Raw genomic sequence first — 19,381 nt, 5'->3', positions numbered from 1 at the left:
CGGTTGTTACAACGTGGCCGGCGCCGTTATTGACCCATTAAAAGTTGAGCTTTCGGAACGTGCACGAGAACGAGGATGGAAAGCTAATCCCAAGTCCCATCTGTTGGTTCCCTGTGCAATTCCGCTAGTTCTGGTCAATCACGGAGTAGCAACTACGAATTGTACGATCATCTCATGCTCATGCTCATGCTCATGCTCAAAAGTGGAATCCTAAAATGATTCGTATATCATTTTTCTCGAGCTTGAGTGCCTTTTGGAAACGGCGCAGCTACCAGGATACCAGGATACGCATCTGCGCAGGATACCAACAACGGTTTCGACAAATTTTGTGCAGCAAATCTGATGGCCGTGTGAAGACTGCAGCGGATACAACGACGAAAACGGGAAATGGCGTTGGCACTAGATGTAGAGGTAGGAGAATCAGCGATGGAAATGGTTGTGGACTCGGCGACCACCTTGCTTCCGGAGACATCAGGCTGGCTCAAAGGATATCGTGTGCACACAATATCGTCAATGGCATTGATCCGCAATCCGACGTCTGCTCGATGGTGGGATAGTATGGACAATGTCACATAGGGACGTGGATGGTAAGTACCTTCATGGAATAAGGTGAGTTCATTTTACTTTAATTTTTATCCGCAAATTGAACATTTTAGGATTTAGATTTAGTTTTAGATTTGCTATTTTACATCTCTTTTGAACTAAAGCAAAGGAGGTATTATTATGTAGGGAGTGACGGTAACTTATAACTGGTAAAATTTTACTAATTATTTTATAATGCTAGTTTCACTTAGGCTCATGAATACTATGGAGTTTGTTTTCATTCGGAAGTGGTTCTCGACGAAGGCTAATCATATGACTCCGGTACAGAGAAAGGGATGATTAAACATCAACAAGCTCAATGACCAGCATTATAATTACATTTGTTATAATATTATATATTATTATTGTCATACGATTTGCTGGATGTATTCAGATAGTTTCGCATTTAACAAAATTACTATTTTTGAAGAAATGTTACAACTTGAACGCATTTAACAAAATTACTATTTTTGAAGAAATGTTACAACTATTGTTAGTTTTCAACTCTAAATTATTACAATTTATGGAAATAAGGCAAAGGAGTTGATTATTATTTTTCATTTTATTATAAAACATACTTTTTATAATAAATTTAGAAAATGAAAGAGTGCATTACTGTGTTTGCCCGCACACTTGTGAGAGCTGTTGTGTGAACCGTCGTACAGAAGGAGACTACCTCTAGAGTGAATTGCAAGAAATTTAAAAATCTGTATATGGGAAGGCACGTCGGTTTGTTGCTTTTATGCCCAGAGAGATCGGGAGGGTTTCCAACCCGAAGTTTTCCTGGATCGGACCGGAAATCGAACCCGGTCATCCTCGGCATGGTCTTGCTTTGTGGCCGCGCATCTTACTTGATAAAACTGTGCGAATACCGGTATATTATATAAAGTATTCAGTGTGGCGTACGCGTAAGGTGTGTAATTGAGCACTAGGATGAAAAAAAAGAATGCGTGGAGTAGAATCTAGTATATGCTGAAGGTGGGTGAGGGTAAGATTTAGAAGCAATCGTTGCGATACAAAATGTATAGTGCTTAATAGATCATGTTGAAGTGCGCGTCGGTTTGTGAGATTTTTTCTTCGTCGCGGGATAATCCACGGAATAAATATAAGTTGATAAATCGTAGAAAGTGCAAGTGTGTTCGTATTTTGTGTTGGACGCAGTACGGTGGCGCGGTTATCAAAATATCTGATTCTGCTACAGTGGGTCCAAAGGGCATTCGTCTAGCTGCATATTTTTAGTTAAATGTAAAACTTAGGCGTGATAGAAGTGAAATCAAAAACTTTCTTCTAAATTTGGTAGAAAACTTATCAACACATGATTATTATTCAAAAACAAATAGAAATTTCAATTACTTTTTCTGGTATGTAGAGAATATCTAAATTTCGTCAATTTCGTTCGCTCAAAAAGTATTCGTCTATTCAGAAAATAATCGAGTGAAACACGAATATAGTAGTTTTATTCGCATGTAGTTACACTAGCACACTCTAGTGATGTCTAGAAACATTTTTGTCAATATTCAATGACAGATCAAATAATGTTTTTGTTTTGTTTGAACTTGGCGCGGAAAATAGAAGCACCATGGGTGGGAAAAGTAAAAGGATGAGTCCAAATGACTTGTGGGTAGACCAAGGGTTGCAAGAATTCAACCATTTAATCGCATCAGCGCCACAAAAATCTATCAAAACAAATAACAGAGTGGTCGTCAGCAATGGTAAACTGATAACGATGAGCGATTTATTGTGCGGAAAATTAAAAAAATCCTTATAAACGAGTTCACCCATATAGGCAAGTGAGTTGGAGAGGAGAAGTGCTCAGATATGAACCAATACGAACAGAAACACCTGTGAAAAGTATGGGTATAATGGGCGAGTATCACGGAAGAAAATTCAAGTGAGCCATCAAATTATCAAAAACAGCTCGATTTCAGCTAAAAATATCGCTGGAAGAAGGATGACTTTCAGAATCAAGTCATGTTATCTGACGAAAGCAAGCACAGCATATTTGGATCAAATGGCCGATGTATGGTATGGCGGAAAATGAATATTGAGATACAGCCGCAGAATCTCTTTTGAGCAGTAAAGCATGGTGGGGGCTCCGTCATGGTCTCTGAGGTGCTTGAGCGCAACCAGTGCGGGAAAATTTCACATTATTGAAGGATTTATGTACCACAAAATGTTCATCCGCATTTTGAAAGAAAATTTGAACGCCAGTGCTGAGAAATTGGGCTTACAGGGCACATACATCTTACGGGGTGATAGTTACCTCAAGCACACAACCCAAAGTACGAAGCTGTAGCTACTCTATAATACCCCAATCAACTCAAAACGCCTTCTCAGATCCCAGATATGAATCCAATTCAACTCCATTGGAAGGTTCTGGACGACAAACTTTTCGTGAAATTTGTGAAAGTCATATTTTCAACCACAACTAATTGAAATTAGTGTTGAAAGAAAAATGGAAGAATATTCCGTCCCCCATTACGGCTAATTTGGTCAGTTCCATGCCACAAGAACTACAGCCCGTCATAGATACACAGGGAAATCCAACGAAATATGGAATTCCATTCTACAACTCCTGTTTTCGTTTCAAAAGCGCGCTAAACCTGACTAGACGAATACTTTTTGAGCCCGTATTTAATGAATTGTTTTGTTTTGTTCCCTTTGTTTTTGTTATTGTTTAATTTTTCTGTTTGATTTCTAACAATAAAGATGAATTGATAAATTTACTACACAATGTAATCGATAGTTTTATTTTTTTGAGCTTACTAGATTCTATCTTTGTCATTTTCTAGAAAACACACAGCTAGACGAATACTTTTTGGACTCACTGTATGTGTGCGAGTAAATTGGAAAGTGAAACAATCAGTTTAGTGTAGATTTGTTCGTGTTTTGTACTGGACGTAGAACGATCGGAGATCGCGTCCAGAAGTGTTTTCTTCAGTAAGCAGAACGATCGGCCAGTCATCATAGTTTGATTCTGCTTTTTGCGGTAAGCAGAACGATCAGCCGATCACCGAAATTTTGTTCTGCTTTGTGCGGCCTTAAATTAAAATTATTAGTTTTGTTTTTATCGATCAGTTTGAGCTATACACGGCATACCGTTGACCAAAACGAACCCTGCCACACTCCCTACCCCATATATCCAACAACCCAGTGATTTCTCGTGGAAATGCAGAAGACTCGTCGGCTTCCATCAAAGCGAGTATCACGTAACATTTTCCCACCTATTTCCCAATTGATCTGCGTTCGAACATGTCGGCGCTGGTATTACTTAGTTTTAAATCATCAGTTCTTACACATTAAAAATTATGTTAGCCCCAAAAATCATGCGTTGGTTCTCTATGCAATTGTAGCTGACCTTGTAATAACTGAGTAACAACCTTGGGCGGTTAATCATGCTCATGCTCATGCTCATGCTCAAAAATTATATTTTGCAATTCCTGATCATAATATCTGGTTTACAGCTCGTCTTTGAGTGAGAAACGACCTACTTTTCCATACCAACGGAATGGGTGCTTTAACTCAAATGGGTTGCATAATACTCATTATAACACTCATTTGGGTGCTATAATGATAAAAAACAACATCAGAACAGTAGTTACATGACTAGATTTAGCTGAATTAGCTTGGGTGAGTGTTCAAATAGTGTATTCTTTGCGTCACGTAATAAATGAAATAGTTTGATAGACATGACATCAGAAATTTCCCAAGGCAAGTACATCTATCGTTTCACGGCTTATCGAACTATGCAATGCGGCACGGTAACATAAAATCTGATTGTTCTCCGCAGCAACATAATTTATTGATAAGAATGATTATGTGGAGTAAATTAGACTGTACAATTTTGGTTTAGATTTATCAAATTAAGTTCATTTTTCGTCATTGCAAAAAAAAAGCGTGTGCAAAACTCGATTTTTTCTGCACTCGTAGTATTCATCCAACGAGGCTTGCCGAAACCACTCGTGCTGAAAAAATCATCTTTTCGCAACTTGTTGCACAAACTACTATTTTAACGCAAAAAAAAACATATTTTTACGGTGTACATTTTCGCTAGAATCACCATTTAGTTGTGTAACTTTGCTGAAAAAATCATAACAATCGCACATTCCGTTTTTGCTGTGCAGCTTTTTCAATATTTTTGAACCATTTTCACATATACCCTTTTGAAAAGTTAGTCGTGACTCAATATGAAGATTTGATATACAAAATGACGATTTAGGTGAAACTGAAAAACTGTGGCTGACTTTCAAAGTTAAAATTACAACATTTTTTATGGAATTTCTTCTTATTCTGCTAAGATAAACCAAGATAAATTGAAAAAAAGATTGAGAATAATCCAGATATGATGTAATCAAGTGCACTCCTGTATTTATTAGCAGTTATCCTTCATGAGGCAACTTGAAGTTGTAGGCAGTCAGTGGCACAATCAATAGACAATAATCCCATAATACCCAATCAAGAGGCAAATCAAAAAGTAATTAACTACCAGGAGAACCCCACTTCATTCTTAAATGATGCGATGTGCTGGACACTGACAGATACAAAGCCAAATCGAATAGAGTGGTAATCCCCAACTCGACTCTTTTGCGCCAGGTGATTATATCGTGTTCCACAAATAAAAATAGATTATTCCAATTAATTAAACCCGCATTATCAACAAAACAATCGATGCAAAATTGTTTACCTTTGTCACGCAATTTCAATTCGTTGAAAAACAAAATCAAACCTATTGCTCCATCCGTCCGTAGCCCGTCGGCTTATTCCACCGCGGACATTGGTTATTCAAAAATGCAGAACATTCGTGCGCAGTTTTTTTATCAACAGCATCAAACGAGGATCCATCACACGTAGAAACTCAATTTACCCATTGATGGGTACTTTCTTATTCTATCTCTTTCTGCTTGCAGAAAAATTTATCCATTTTTTTCAAGTTCTTCGGCATAACTCATTAATGGGTTATGCCACCAAACTTCAAAAAATGGGTAAATTTTTCTGCAGATAGAAAGATAGCACAAAAAAGTACCCATTTATGGGATAACGAAAATCTCCGTGCAGCACGTTTCAGTCGTTGATAAGCTGCAACATCGAGCACCTACAGATAAGTCGTTAGTGAGATTGAGTTTTTATGACGGGCAGCCTGCGTTGGAGGCGCTGAGGTGCGATTTTAATCTTTACACACGTTTTCAACGAAGTTTTGTTCGAGCATTCATGTCTGTTCTCTGTGCCTCAAAGTCTTTTCAGTGGATTTTGATACTCTTTCGAAAAAAGAAAAATTTCAACAAACTTACCTTCCTCATCCAGCAGAATGTTGTCCGGCTTGATATCCCTTTGGTGGCGGTAGTTTTCCATCAGTCAAATGAACATTGAAGTCACCGGTGAAAAACATGGAACAGAACGAGAAAAAAATACTTATGAATACGTTATGATTATGATATAATGGCCGGAACGCTCCATCAGATGGTGAGGCGCAAAGGTCGGAAAATAAACCAAGTAATAAAATGAGGAATTTGTTGATACATTATTCATTATTACTACGTGGTTGTCGAGTACCGAGTAGAGTTATGCGCCGCTATGCTATGCCATCATCGTCACCGACCGATTTTCTGGTCACGTTCCCATCGACAATTTGGGGTCAGTTGACGCTGCGCTGTTCAAAATCTGTAACATCACACCGGACCAATTTTGTACGAGTCCACATTACACCAAAAAATCCCTGAGAAATTTCGAAGAATTTCTCAAAGAATTTTTAGTTTAAAGGTCAAAATATTCCATGTTGAAATTCTGAAGTATTTTAGGAGAAAATTCGGAAGATTTTTTAAACAAATTCTAAAGGGCTTCCAAGGAAATTCTGAAGATTTTTTTTTGGGAATTTAGAAAAACTCCCATGGAATTTCCATAGAACTTTCAATACCTATAGTATAAGTTAAGTATGTGTCATGAGATGATGGATCATTAGTGGATGCGGAATAAACTTCAGAAGTTAAGTACTACGAAAATGTTGTGCGGAATTTTATTCAAGAGAGTCGTTTCGAAACTGTAATCGTTCAAAGTTTTTGCGCATCTGTTGTTATTCGCCATCTTAACGATCGTTATATCAAATTGTACCACAGTATGCCATCATTGTTTTTGAAGTGTCAGCTATAATTAAATTAGTTCATTCGTTGCTAAATCTATATGAGTATTAACAAGTTTGTCAGGTTATATGTCCCAGTCTTTAACAAAATCACTAACTACAAAAATTACTAATTGAAAACTCCAATATGTGGCAATCAAATATGCGTCACAATTTTAAAAGTGTCATTTTTTTTACGAGCCTATCTTGTTTTCTGTATATCGTATTTCAGATGAAGATTTTGTTGGAAAAGTGGAATCTGGGTGACTGTGACTCTGTGGGACTGTGTGTAGACTTGTGACTGTGTGAAGAAGAATCGTTTGCAAGAGTTTTGCCGACAGATGCCAAGGAAGTCCACTGAGAGTGAATTGAAATACGTGAAGGATCCCTAACAGCACGCGTGTTCCACGTGGGTTACGAGAACTCATACGTAACCAGATTTAGTAACTATAAGGTTGCTGCAACCATTTTTTCCTTACTTGTGCTCCCCGGGATAAGGCTACCGATTAGAACATGTGGAAGACACTGAGAAATATGTTTCGACGAATGGCCTCGGCAGTCACATTTGCTTTTAACGTCATGAAAAAAGTCATTGGAAAACACAATCATTTCTAGAATTTTTGACAAGCTGCTACCAAATTTAAAAATTTAAATCCCAAAAATTAAATTTTAATTTTTTTTTTTATAATTTGGAAATTTTAAAATTTTCAGATTTGAAAATAAAATTAACGGAATTTGAAAATTAAGATTTTGAAGATTAAGAAATAAAAATATAAAAATTAAAAAATTTAAAACTTTAAAAATTTAAAAATTTAACGATTTAAAAATTAAAAAATTTAAAACTTTAAAAATTTAAAAATTTAAAAATTAAAAAATTAAAATAAAATTTTAAAATTTTAAAATTAAAAATTTTAAGAAAAAATAAAAATTAAAAGTTGAAATTTAGAAATTAAATTTAAAAATTTAAAAATTTAAAAATTTAAAAATTTAAAAATTTAAAAATTTAAAAATTTAAAAATTTAAAAATTTAAAAACTTCAAAATTTAAAAATTTAAAAATTTAAAAATTTAAAGATTTAAAAATTTAAAAATTTAAAAATTTAAAAATTTAAAAATTTGAAAATTTAAAAATTTAAAAATTAAGAAATTTAAAAATCTAAAAATTCAATAATTGAAAAACTTAAAATTTAAAAATTTAAAAATATTTAAAATTTAAAAATTTAGAAATTTAACAAATTTAACAAATTAAAAATTTAAAAATTAAGATATTTAAAAATAAAAAAATTAAAAAATTAAAAATTAAAATTTTAAAATTCAAAATTCAAAAATTTAAAATATTAAAAAATTAGCAATTTGAAAATTTAGGAATTATAGAATTTAAAAAATTAAAAACTTTGAAATTTAAAAATTTAAAAATTTTAAAATTTTAAAATTTTAAAATTAAAAATTTTAAAATTCAAAAATTGAAAAATTTAAAAATTTAAAAATTTAAAAATTTAAAAATTTGAAAATTAAAAAATTTAAAAATTTAAAAATTTAAAAATTTAAAATTAAAAAAATTAGAAAGTTAAAAATTCAATTATTTAACAATTTAAAAATTTAAAAATTTAAAAAAATTAAAAGTATAAAAATTTTAAAATTAAAAATTCAAAACTTTTAAAATTTTAAAATTAAAAGATTTAAAAATTTAAAAATTTAAAGATTTAAAAATTAAAAACCTTAAAAATTTAAAAAATTAAGAATTTAAAAACTTAAATATTTAAAAATTTAAAAAATTTAAAATATTTAAAAATTCAAAAACTTAAAAATTTAAAAATCATAAAATTTTAAAACATAAAAATTTCAAACTTTTAAAATTTCAAAATTTCAAAATTTCAAAATTTCAAAATTTCAAAATTTCAAAATTTCAAAATTTCAAAATTTCAAAATTTAAAAATTTAAAAATTTCAAAATTTCAAAATTTCAAAATTTCAAAATTTCAAAATTTCAAAATTTCAAAATTTAAAAATTTAAAAATTTAAAAATTTCAAAATTTCAAAATTTCAAAATTTCAAAATTTCAAAATTTCAAAATTTCAAAATTTCAAAATTTCAAAATTTCAAAATTTCAAAATTTCAAAATTTCAAAATTTCAAAATTTCAAAATTTCAAAAATTCAAAAATTCAAAATTTCAAAAATTCAAAAATTCAAAATTTCAAAATTTCAAAATTTCAAAATGTCAAATTTCAAAATTTCAAAATTTCATTCAGGGTTCAAAATTTCAAAATTTCAAAATTTCAAATTTCAGGGTTCAAAATTTCAAAATTTCAAAATTTCAAAATTTCAAATTTCAAAATTTCAGGGTTCAGGGTTCAGGGTTCAAAATTTCAAAATTTCAAAATTTCAATTTCAAAATTTCAGGATTCAGGGTTTCAATTTCAAAATTTCAATTCAATTTCAGGGTTCAAATTTCAGGTTTTCAAATTTCAGGGTTCAATTTCAAAATTTCAAATTTCAATTTCAATTTCAGGGTTCAGGGTTTCAAATTTCAGGGTTCAGGGTTTTCAAAATTTCAGGGTTCATTTCAGGGTTCAGGGTTCAGGGATTTCTGTTTCAAGGGTTTCAGGGTTCAATTTCAAAATTTCAGGGTTTCAAAATTTCAGGGTTCATTTCAAAATTTCAAAAGGGTTCAATTTCAATTTCAAGGGTTCAATTTCAAAATTTCAGGGTTTCAAAATTTCAAAATTTCAAAATTTCAGGGTTCAGGGTTTCAAAATTTCAAATTTCAGGGTTCAATTTCAAAATTTCAGGGTTCAAAATTTCAAATTTCAAATTTCAGGGTTTCAAAATTTCAGGGTTCAAAATTTCAGGGTTTCAGGGTTCAAAATTTCAAAATTTCAGTTTCAAAATTTCAGGGTTCAATTTCAGGGTTCAAATTTCAGGGTTTCAGGGTTTCAAAATTTCAAATTTCAGGGTTTCAAAATTTCAGGGTTTCAAATTTCAAAATTTCAGGGTTTCAAATTTCAGGGTTTCAAAATTTCAGGGTTCAGGGTTTCAAAATTTCAATTTCAGGGTTTTCAAAATTTCAAAATTTCAGGGTTTCATTCAAAATTTCAGGGTTCAAAATTTCAAAATTTCAAAATTTCAAAATTTTCAGGGTTCAGGGTTTTCAGGGTTCAGTTTCAAAATTTCAGGGTTTCAAAATTTCAAAATTTCAGGGTTCAGGTTTCAGGGTTTCAAATTTAAAATTTCAAAATTTAAAATTTCAAAATTTCAAAATTTCAAAATTTCAAGGTTCAAAATTTCAATTTCAGGGTTCAGGGTTTCAAAATTTCAATTTCAAAATTTCAAAATTTCAAGGTTCAAAATTTCAAAATTTCAAAATTTCAAAATTTCAGGGTTTCAAGATTTCAAAATTTCAATTTCAAAATTTCAAAATTTAAAATTTAAAATTTAAAAATTTAAAATTTAAAATTTAAAAATTTAAAATTCAAAATTTAAAAATTTAAAATTTAAAATTTAAAATTTAAAATTTAAAATTTAAAAATTTAAAATTTAAAATTTAAAAATTTAAAATTTAAAATTTAAAATTTAAAATTTAAAAATTTAAAATTTAAAATTTAAAATTTAGAAATTTAAAATTTAAAATTTAAAATTTAAAATTTAAAATTTAAAATTTAAAAATTTAAAATTTAAAAATTTAAAATTTAAAAATTTTAAAATATAAAAAAATTTAAAATTAATAAAATTTTAAATTTTAAATTTTAAAAATTTAAAAATTTGAAAATTTGGAAATTCATAAATTTTACGATTTGAAAATTCAAAAATTTAAAATTTGAAAATTTTACGGTTTGAAAATTTTAAAATTTAGGAATTTAGAATACCTTAAATTTAGAATTCAGCTCAAGCCTCCTTTCAAGAGGCTCAAGCCTCCTTTCAAGAGGCTCAGGCCTCCTTTCAAGAGGCTCGGAAGCCTCCTTTCAAGAGGCTCAGGCCTCCTTTCAAGAGGCTCAAGTCTCCTTTCAAGAGGCTCAGAAGCCTCCTTTCAAGAGGCTCAAGCCTCCTTTCAAGAGGCTCAGGAAGCCTCCTTTCAAGAGGCCTCAGGCCTCCTTTCAAGAGGCTCAAGCCTTCTTTCAAGAGGCTCAAGCCTCCTTTCAAGAGGCACGGAAGCCTCCTTTGAAGAGGCCTCAGAAGCCTCCTTCAAGAGGCTCAGAAGCCTCCTTTCAAGAGGCTCAGAGCCTTCTTTCAAGAGGCTCAGAGGCCTCCTTTCAAGAGGCTCAAGCCTCCTTTCAAGAGCTCAGAAGCCTCCTTTCAAGAGGCTCAGAAGCCTCCTTTCAAGAGGCTCAAGCCTCCTTTCAAGAGGCTCAGGAGCCTCCTTTCAAGAGGCTCAGAAGCCTCCTTTCAAGAGGCTCGGAAGCCTCCTTTCAAGAGGCTCTGAAACCACCATACAACAGGCCCTCAAGCCCCCTTACAAAAGGCTCACGAGCCTCCTTTCAAGAGACTCGGAAGCCTTCTTTTGGGAGACTCGGAAGCCTTCTTTTGGGAGGCTCGGAAGCCTCCTTCCAAGAGGCTTGGAAGCCTTCTTCAAGAAGTTTGGAAGTCTTCTTTCAAGAGGTTCGGAAGCCTTCTTTCAAGAGGCTTGGAAGCCACCTTTCAAGAGGCTCGGAAGCCTCCTTTCAAAGGGCTCGGGAGGCTCCTCCATGAAGCTCGGAAGCTTCCTTTCAAGAGGCTCGGAAGCTTCCTTTCAAGAGGCTCGGAAGCTTCCTTTCAAGAGCCTCGGAAGCCTTAAAAGGCTGCTTTCAAGAAGCTCGGAAGAAATTTAAAAAATTCAAAAATTTAAATATTTAAAAATTTAAAAATTTTAAAACCCAATTTCGCGAGGCAGTCGGCAAAGTGTTCAATACTAGGACCACTGCTCTTCTTTTGTTTTATCAATGATCTTCCTGCTCAAGTATTGCTTTATGCATCTGTTTGCAAGAACCATTGAATGTATTAGCAAGCTTATCCGAATGACGAACGATAATCTCGGAAACGTAGTAAAACTTATTATGGAAGTTCAAAGAAGTTACCTATCCACCTCCTGATGAAAATACATTACGAGAAACAAGAGCAATATAAACATGCAACATCGATACCGCCCACCGATGGCTAAAATGGCTTCGGCGTAACTTTGAAACGTCACCTCCAACGATTTCCAGACCGGCGCACATCTCTAGTTCCAAACCGGTACGAAAAACCGGCAATGCAATGGCGTTGGCATCTGGCTCAAATTCAACCAAATGAAATTATCAGAATGAACTTCATGCCGGTACCGTCTCCGTCGTCATCATCTGGTCGAATGAACTCCACTCCGGTTTATTGCTCCACTGCACTGGCTGCGTGATGTTGCTTCTCGGGACGATGGGATACCGCGGAGAATACCCATCTGGGAGGTAAATTTCGGTCTTGCGGTTAATTTCGCAAAAAGAATATCTCCTACAAAGGATGATGGAAGCATTGCGGAGAAAAAGTTTTTCGGTAAACGAAATGAATATTTAAGAAGCGTGGGAAAGTTAGCTTGAACTGCAATCTATAAGACTAGATAAGCCTTTCTCCTTCCGGTTCTCGGCAGGCAAGCCAATATTGGCTTTTGTATTATTCACCTCCGGGTCAGCTCGGGCTGCAGATGAAAAATAACGATTCTAGAATGGAGCTCAGCCAAGGAAGGGATTTATAAATATTTAACGCCTTCTATAGCTATAGTTATGGGAGAATGGGAGGAATTTTTGATCGCTTTTCAAAAGCACATTGAAACTGTCCAAAATGTTGTTTGCTGCCAAATTGCAACCAGCTAGAATGTATTTTAGATTCTGATGAATAATTTATTTGCATGAATAAATTAAAAATTATGTCTAAAATATAATTTGTCGAGAACTAATCGGTTGAGGATAGATGCCTTTAGCCTAAATGGATCTTCTCGTTCTTCAATTGTGGTCAATTATAGCATCAATATCGACAGTAACCGCTGCTCGCAGTAGCTATTACCAACGCCATTCAACAGCTTATGGCACGGCAATGCATAAGAAGCTTAAAATCAAAGCGGAAAACTTTTTCCCCGTAGACGATGGAGAACAATTTCAATCAATTCTAATAGAAAAAGTACTTGCACTTATTGACTTTTCCCATCTTGGTTTCCCCGATCTCTTTCTCTCTCTCTCGCCGTAGTTTTTCCCTTCCTTCTTGGCCGCTGTACCGCTAAGATGACCTCCTTCGGCGGAATTGAGTATGAGGAAAATTTTCCCACTTTGCTTCACCCGTGATTGTAGCCAGGAAACTGGAAACAGAGTAGGTACTTACTTTCTGTATTGCGGTGTTGTAAATGGGAGAAAAATAAAGTTGTTGCAAGCAACCAAGCGCCACGCAGTTACGCCACACGATCGACGCGACGTAAGCGGAAAATACTCTCGTTAGGATTTTCTTTTCTTTGTTTAAGTATGAAATAATGGATAACTTTTCTTCGCCGGATGAAACAAGTGACCGTAAGTAGCGAAGCGTATGTGCGATTACTGAAGTTTATTTTTTGCTCCTCCCCACGGGACGGGTTGTAAAGCGGGTAGTCATGATGAGGGTAAACTTTCCGACCGGAACATCAATTGCAGTCGATGAAAGTTAACCGATGTTTTCCTTTTTTTCTTATTCCCAACAATTTCTGCTTCATCGGGAATGAAAGAACTGCGGTGGTGTAAAATAAATTCACTATTGAAGAAATCGAAACATAACGTGACGTGGGGTGGGTCGGCGCGGTATAAAATGATTCCTTAAACATTTCCTAGAGTATACTCTTTTTCAAATGCTTGCATATTACGGGCATTAATGATGGTACGTGTATGTTATCCTCTACCCCTCACCCGGCTGAGGGCGTTTGTCAGGTACTACATACTACGAGTAATTTGCAAATTATTTTACCGTATGGTAGAAATTTATTCTCCTGAATAACGTTCTCTACAAGTAAATGAAAATTAATGCTTATGAGATATATACGAATAAAACTTTCCAGTTTTTACAGGTATTGGACATCTTGACAAATAAGTAATAGTTTAAACAAGTGATTGGCTGAGTCAATTAATTCAATTCCCAAAAATCTATCTTACATGACGTGCATTATTTTGTGTAGAATACACCTACGTCAGTGATCCCCAAAGTGCGGCCCACATGCCATCTCTTGTAGCCCGCGACAGGCGTAGTTGACTCGGAAGAACACAGAACATGTTTCGAAATGGACAAATTGTTATGAAATTTGCGAAATTAATCCACGTGCCTTGGAGGGACTCGAACCCTCAACCTCCTACTCTCTAGATAGACGTGATAATTCCTACACAACACCACTTAAAGGTCACGTTTGCGGAAAAGCCATAAGAATCCGAGTACCAACCTCTACCGCGGTTAGCTGTTTTAGACGTAAGCTACGTATAAGGGGAAGTGTTGTATACAGGGTGTAAAATGAAAATTTCAAAACTGAGGACCATCATGAAATCTTGTAAGATTTTGAACGTTAATAGCGCCTTTGTCTTTTGATGGATTTTTTGAGATTTATATATCAATCGACTCGAAAACTCTCCACCAATCTGCCAGTTCTATTGGAACATTAGATTATCAACGTTAAACTACACACCAAAAAATATAAATATTACAGGTGACGTATGTGAATAAAATGACACAAAACCACATGACATAAACTGAATCGCATATTTTTCAATGTTAGATGATTTAAAATTACATGTCATGGAACCCAAACACAGCACCCGATGCGACGCACCTAACGCTCTAGCAGTCGATGACTTGATGCAGTGAAATACTTGTTCAGTGCAAATCGTGGAACATGCTTTACTTCGATCACCCCTCTTTCAAGAGACGAAGTTAGCTGAGTTGGTAACGTGTTGGGCTCTCACTCAGCGGGCTTATGTTCGATTCTCGTTCTAATCCTTCAATTTTTTTGTCATTAAATTTATGATGTAAAATTAAAGTATCACCTAATTTTACGTCAAAAGTGACGCTCGAATATGTCGTTGTCACAGCACCTAAAATTACATGATTATTTTTAGGTGTGTAGGTTATCGAGCCATTTTGGCAGAACTTCCTTTTCCCGTCCGCAACGTGAGTCTCATTAGGAGTCGGTGAGGGCTCTGACCTGACCATCGTCACCCCTAGACCCATTGCCATATGAATAGGGCTATTCAATATAATTCTATAGTATGAGATTTGTGCAGATACGGTAACAAATACTAGCATAAGGCCTCCAATACAACTGGAAATTTGTAATGAAATTGCTCTAAAAAAAATTTAAACCTAATGTGGATGAAGCATGAACCTAGAAAGAAGAAGAAGAAAAAGGTATCAGAACGTCGGCTCAGGTGGCACATTCCCCTCTTTTCATTTTCATCCCCTAATTCATTGTTGCATTCTGGTATACCACACTAAAACAGAATGGATACTAGCAAATCTGTTTCCACTGCGACCCCCCCGCCACAAGACCTACCCTCCTGACTCTAATGGGCCATTCGTTGTTTTTTCCGACCCAAAGGCAAACGATTGAATATCGGTCAGATCAGCAAAGATCTGGAAAAGCGATTTTCGTCTGTCACGACCATTGACATGGTTGGGTCCAGTAAGATGCGCGTCACTTGTTCTGATCGCAATCAGGCCAACGAGGTTGCCTGATCTGATCTTTTTACTCTTGAGTACAAGGTTTATCTCCCATCAGCAGTGTGTGAAATCGCAGGAGTGATCACGGAGGGGAGCATGACATGCGATGATTTGAAACAAGGTTCCGGCCGTTTCAAAAATGGTTCTCTGCCTCCTGTTGAAATACTGGAGTGCAAACAAATGCATTCAGTGTCGCAGGAGGGGGAGAAACGAGTTTATTCGCCTTCAGACTCCTTCTATGTGACCTTCTCCGGGTCCGCTCTGCCTGATTATGTGGTGATTGGAAAACTTGGTCTACCTGTTCGGCTGTATGTACCAAAGGTGATGAATTGTGTTAATTGCAAGCAGCTGGGCCATACAGCCCAGTATTGTTGCAATAACCCTCGCTGTGCATCGTGCGGAGAGAAGCATGTGGAGGGCGCGTGCAAGACGGCGCCGAAATGTGTTTATTGCAACAAAGCCCCTCCACATGCCCTCGGAGCCTGTCCGACGTACATACAGCGGCGAATTCACCAGAAACGGTCTCTTCAGCAGCGTTCTCGACGAAGCTACGCCAAGATGCTGAAGAAAGCCGCTTCACCGGTTGTTTCGGACACCATCTACTCATCTCTTCCTTTGGACGATCAAGAAAGCTCGGACTCGGAAGTTGGAAATGGGGTCCCCTTTGTTTTCAAAGGCTCAACGAGGAAAAGATTAAAACAGAGCCAGCGTCCCTTGAAAAATCCTAGAAAACAGACTCAAAGTGTTCCCCAATGGTCAATTCGCAAGCGGCTGGAAATACTCAGAAACGTTCGACTTTTGTGGTTTCACATCGGGATGAAGGAGAGTTTCCTCCGCTTCCGGGAACATCTAAAACCCAGACATCCCAAGTTTTTCGAATTTTTAGCCAGAAAGAGAGCATAGAGAACGAACGGAACAACCTCCGGACACTCCTATGTTCACGCTTTCTGGTGTCGTGGAGCTCATCCTCATCTTCTTTGATGCTTCCGACCCCGTGTAGAACAAAACTTTTCTTCCCATTCTGACTTCTCTCCTGAAGCAGCTGGTTTCAAAAATGCCCCTACTCGAGTCATTCGTATCCTTCGATGACTAACTTCATCGTTAAGGCTCGTGTGATTTCGATTCTACAGTGGAACTGTCGAAGCATTCTTCCAAAATTAGATATTTTCAAATTTTTAGTTAACAAATTACAATGCGATGCTTTTGCTTTATGTGAAACATGGTTAACACCAGATGTTAACCTTCACTTTCCTGATTTCAACATAATCCGCCACGATCGGGCAAATAGATATGGAGGGGTGTTGTTAGGGATCAAAAAACAACACTCGTTCTATAGAGTCAATCTTGCCCCAATGTCAGGCACCAAAGCTGTCACATGTCAGGTGACTATCCGAGGAAAAGACCTTAGTATCGCCTCGATATATCTTCCTCCAAACACCGCGATATCTCGTAGAGATCTCTCGCACATATACTCGGTTATGTCCGAGCCACGGTTGCTTCTGGGAGATTTAACTCCCACGGAACAGGCTGGAGGGAACTGTACGACGACAACCGTTCAACAATGATATACGAGCTCTGCGACGACTTCAATATGTCAATTTTGAAGACAGGAGAAGTTACACAAGTGTCACCTCTAGCAAGAAATAGCCGTCAAGATCGTTCACTTTGTTCGAACTGATTATCGTTGGACTGTATTTGGAAGGGGGTCCAAGATCCCCATGGTAGTGATCATTTGCCGATCGAAGTCAAGATTTCCAATGGACGTAATCAATCTGTTTCTATCGACCTCTCATATGACCTCACGAAGCACATCGATTGGGGAAAATATGCGGAGGCCATCATTGATGGCGTAATGTCGATAGAAGCACTTCCCCCGCGAGAAGAGTACGAGTTTTTATCCCAGTTGATCCTTGACAGCGCTTTTCAGGCACAACGACGGCCAGTGCCAGGAGCTTCGGTTCGTAGGAAACCACACAGTCCTTGGTGGGATGTCGAGTGTATACAACTTTATCGCAAGACATTCGGCGCATTTAAAAATTTCGGAAACACGGTTCGATCGAACTTCACAAACGGTACATCGCGCTCGAAATCCAGCTTAAGAAGCTGGTCAAAGTGAAGAAAAGCGCACTTTTGTTGATGGTTTATCGCGGTGCGAGACCTCAATGAAAACTCGGTGGACCGTTGGCAGAAGAATGCGTAACGCGTTGTTCGTAAACGAAGATCGTGAAAGTTAGTCGCCGCGGATACGAGATTACGCAAAGAAAGTTTTTACAGATGATACTTTTGCTGACAGGGATGAGATTAATCGGCCTTTTTCGATGATTGAATTCTCGCTTGCCCTCCTTTCATGTAACAGTCCCGCTCAGTGGCGTAGCCAGAAAATTGGTCTGGGGGGGGGGAGGGTTCTGAACATTTTTTTTTAAGAAAAAAAAATTTTGTCTTTGGGGGGGGGGGGGGTTATACCCAAAATTACCCCCATGGCTACGCCACTGGTCCCGCTCAAAAGATGGAAATAATCAGGTTCAATTTGCTCAAAAAACTTCCCTGACGTCGCGAAGAGGCGCTTGTTCAATCAGTTACTGCAGCGGTTCTCAACCTGGGGTACATGTACCCCTGGGGGTACCTTCGCTGGCCCTAGGGGGTACCTCGAACAAAAATCCGTAATGGCGGACGTATTACAAATCCAATCGAAACTCATTTATAAAGTTTTGATACTTGTGTATTTTTTTATATCATAACTTTGTCTTAAACTTGTAAATAATTTGCTTGGCGATCAATAAATCAAAGTCAATTGAATCCTGCCTTCAACAACCAGCACAGTGTATGAAACGTTGTGTAACAAAAGATACAAGGACAAAACTTCGAATTATCAATTTGAAAAAAACTCTTCAATGCAATCTACCTGATCGAAATAAAATGTTGAATACTATATTAAGAATATGCTTCTGAACTAAAACTAGAGTCTAAAGGTTCGGAAGCCTCCGTTTGAAAGGCATGAAGGCTTTTTTTTTCAAATAGCTTGGTTGCCACGTTGGAAAAGGATTGGAATCATTCTTCTACGTTTCTTTACGCTCTTAAGCCATATTCCAAGTAGCTAGGAAGCATTCACAGATAAAAATATGTGGTTTTTGATGAATTTCCATGCACATATTTGGAATATGGAAATCGATCTTACTGTTCTTTTAAATCGAAATAAATTTAAATTGTTTTTGCTTGTAAAATTCAGTCAAATTTAATTATATCGAATGCAATTTTACACGTCGTTGAATTTTCAAAACTATTTGCTATGTTCTTCCAATCAGCTCGGAAGCTTCCTTTCAAGATACTCGGAAGCCTCTTTGAGAAGATCCATAAATTACGTAACGCAAAAATTGGGCATTTTCAACCCCCGCTCCCCCCTATGTCACACTTTTTATATGAAACATCTGAAATTTTTATATGGATCGCCACACTTTGACCAACCCCCCTCCCCCTCGAAGCGTTACGTAATTTGTGGACGCTCCCTTTTCAAGCGATTCGGAGGACTTCTTTTAAGAGGTTTGGCAGCCTTCTTTCAAGAGGTTCAAAAGCCTTTTTTCAAAAGGTTCAGAAGTCTTTTTCAAGAGGCTCGGAAGCATTCTTTCAAGATACCCGGAAGCCTCCTTTCAAGAGGCCCTTTCAAGCCTTCTTTCAAGAGGCCCGGAAGCCTCCTTTCAAGAGGCCCGGAAGCCTCTTTTCAAGAGGCCCGGAAGCCTATTTTCAAGAGACCTAGAAGCCTCCTTTCAAGTGGCCCGGAAGACTACTTTCAAGAGGCCCGGAAGACTCCTTTCAAGAGGCCCGGAAACTCCTTTTCAAGAGGCCCGGAAGCCTCCTTTCAAGAGGCCCGGAAGCCTCCTTTCAAGAGGCCTGGAAGCCTCCTTTCAAGAGGCCCGGAAGCCTCCTTTCAAGAGGCCCGGAAGTTTCCTTGCACAAGGCTGAGAAGTGTGCTTTCAAGTGTCTCAGAAGCATTCTTTCAACATTCTAAGAAGCCTCCTTTTTAATTGGCTCA

General features: G+C 36.5%; 1 protein-coding gene across 1 annotated transcript in view; it reads right to left on the bottom strand.

The window, feature by feature from the left end:
- Positions 1-227: 227 nt before the first annotated feature.
- Positions 228-19,381, bottom strand: part of LOC134202895 (RAC family serine/threonine-protein kinase homolog) — a 113,987-nt gene continuing 94,833 nt past the window's right edge. Inside the window, exons 6-7 of the mRNA XM_062677877.1 lie at positions 5,871-5,908; positions 228-538 (exon numbers count right to left, since the gene is read on the bottom strand). Of these exons, the coding sequence (XP_062533861.1) occupies positions 228-538; positions 5,871-5,908 (349 nt within the window). The remainder of the gene's footprint in view (positions 539-5,870; positions 5,909-19,381) is intronic.

The sequence above is a fragment of the Armigeres subalbatus genome, unplaced genomic scaffold (assembly GCF_024139115.2).
Source record: "Armigeres subalbatus isolate Guangzhou_Male unplaced genomic scaffold, GZ_Asu_2 Contig151, whole genome shotgun sequence".
NCBI classification, from domain to species: domain Eukaryota; kingdom Metazoa; phylum Arthropoda; class Insecta; order Diptera; family Culicidae; genus Armigeres; species Armigeres subalbatus.
The sequence above is the reverse complement of the archived record's forward strand: the minus strand, read 5'-3'. Positions and strand labels throughout refer to the sequence as shown.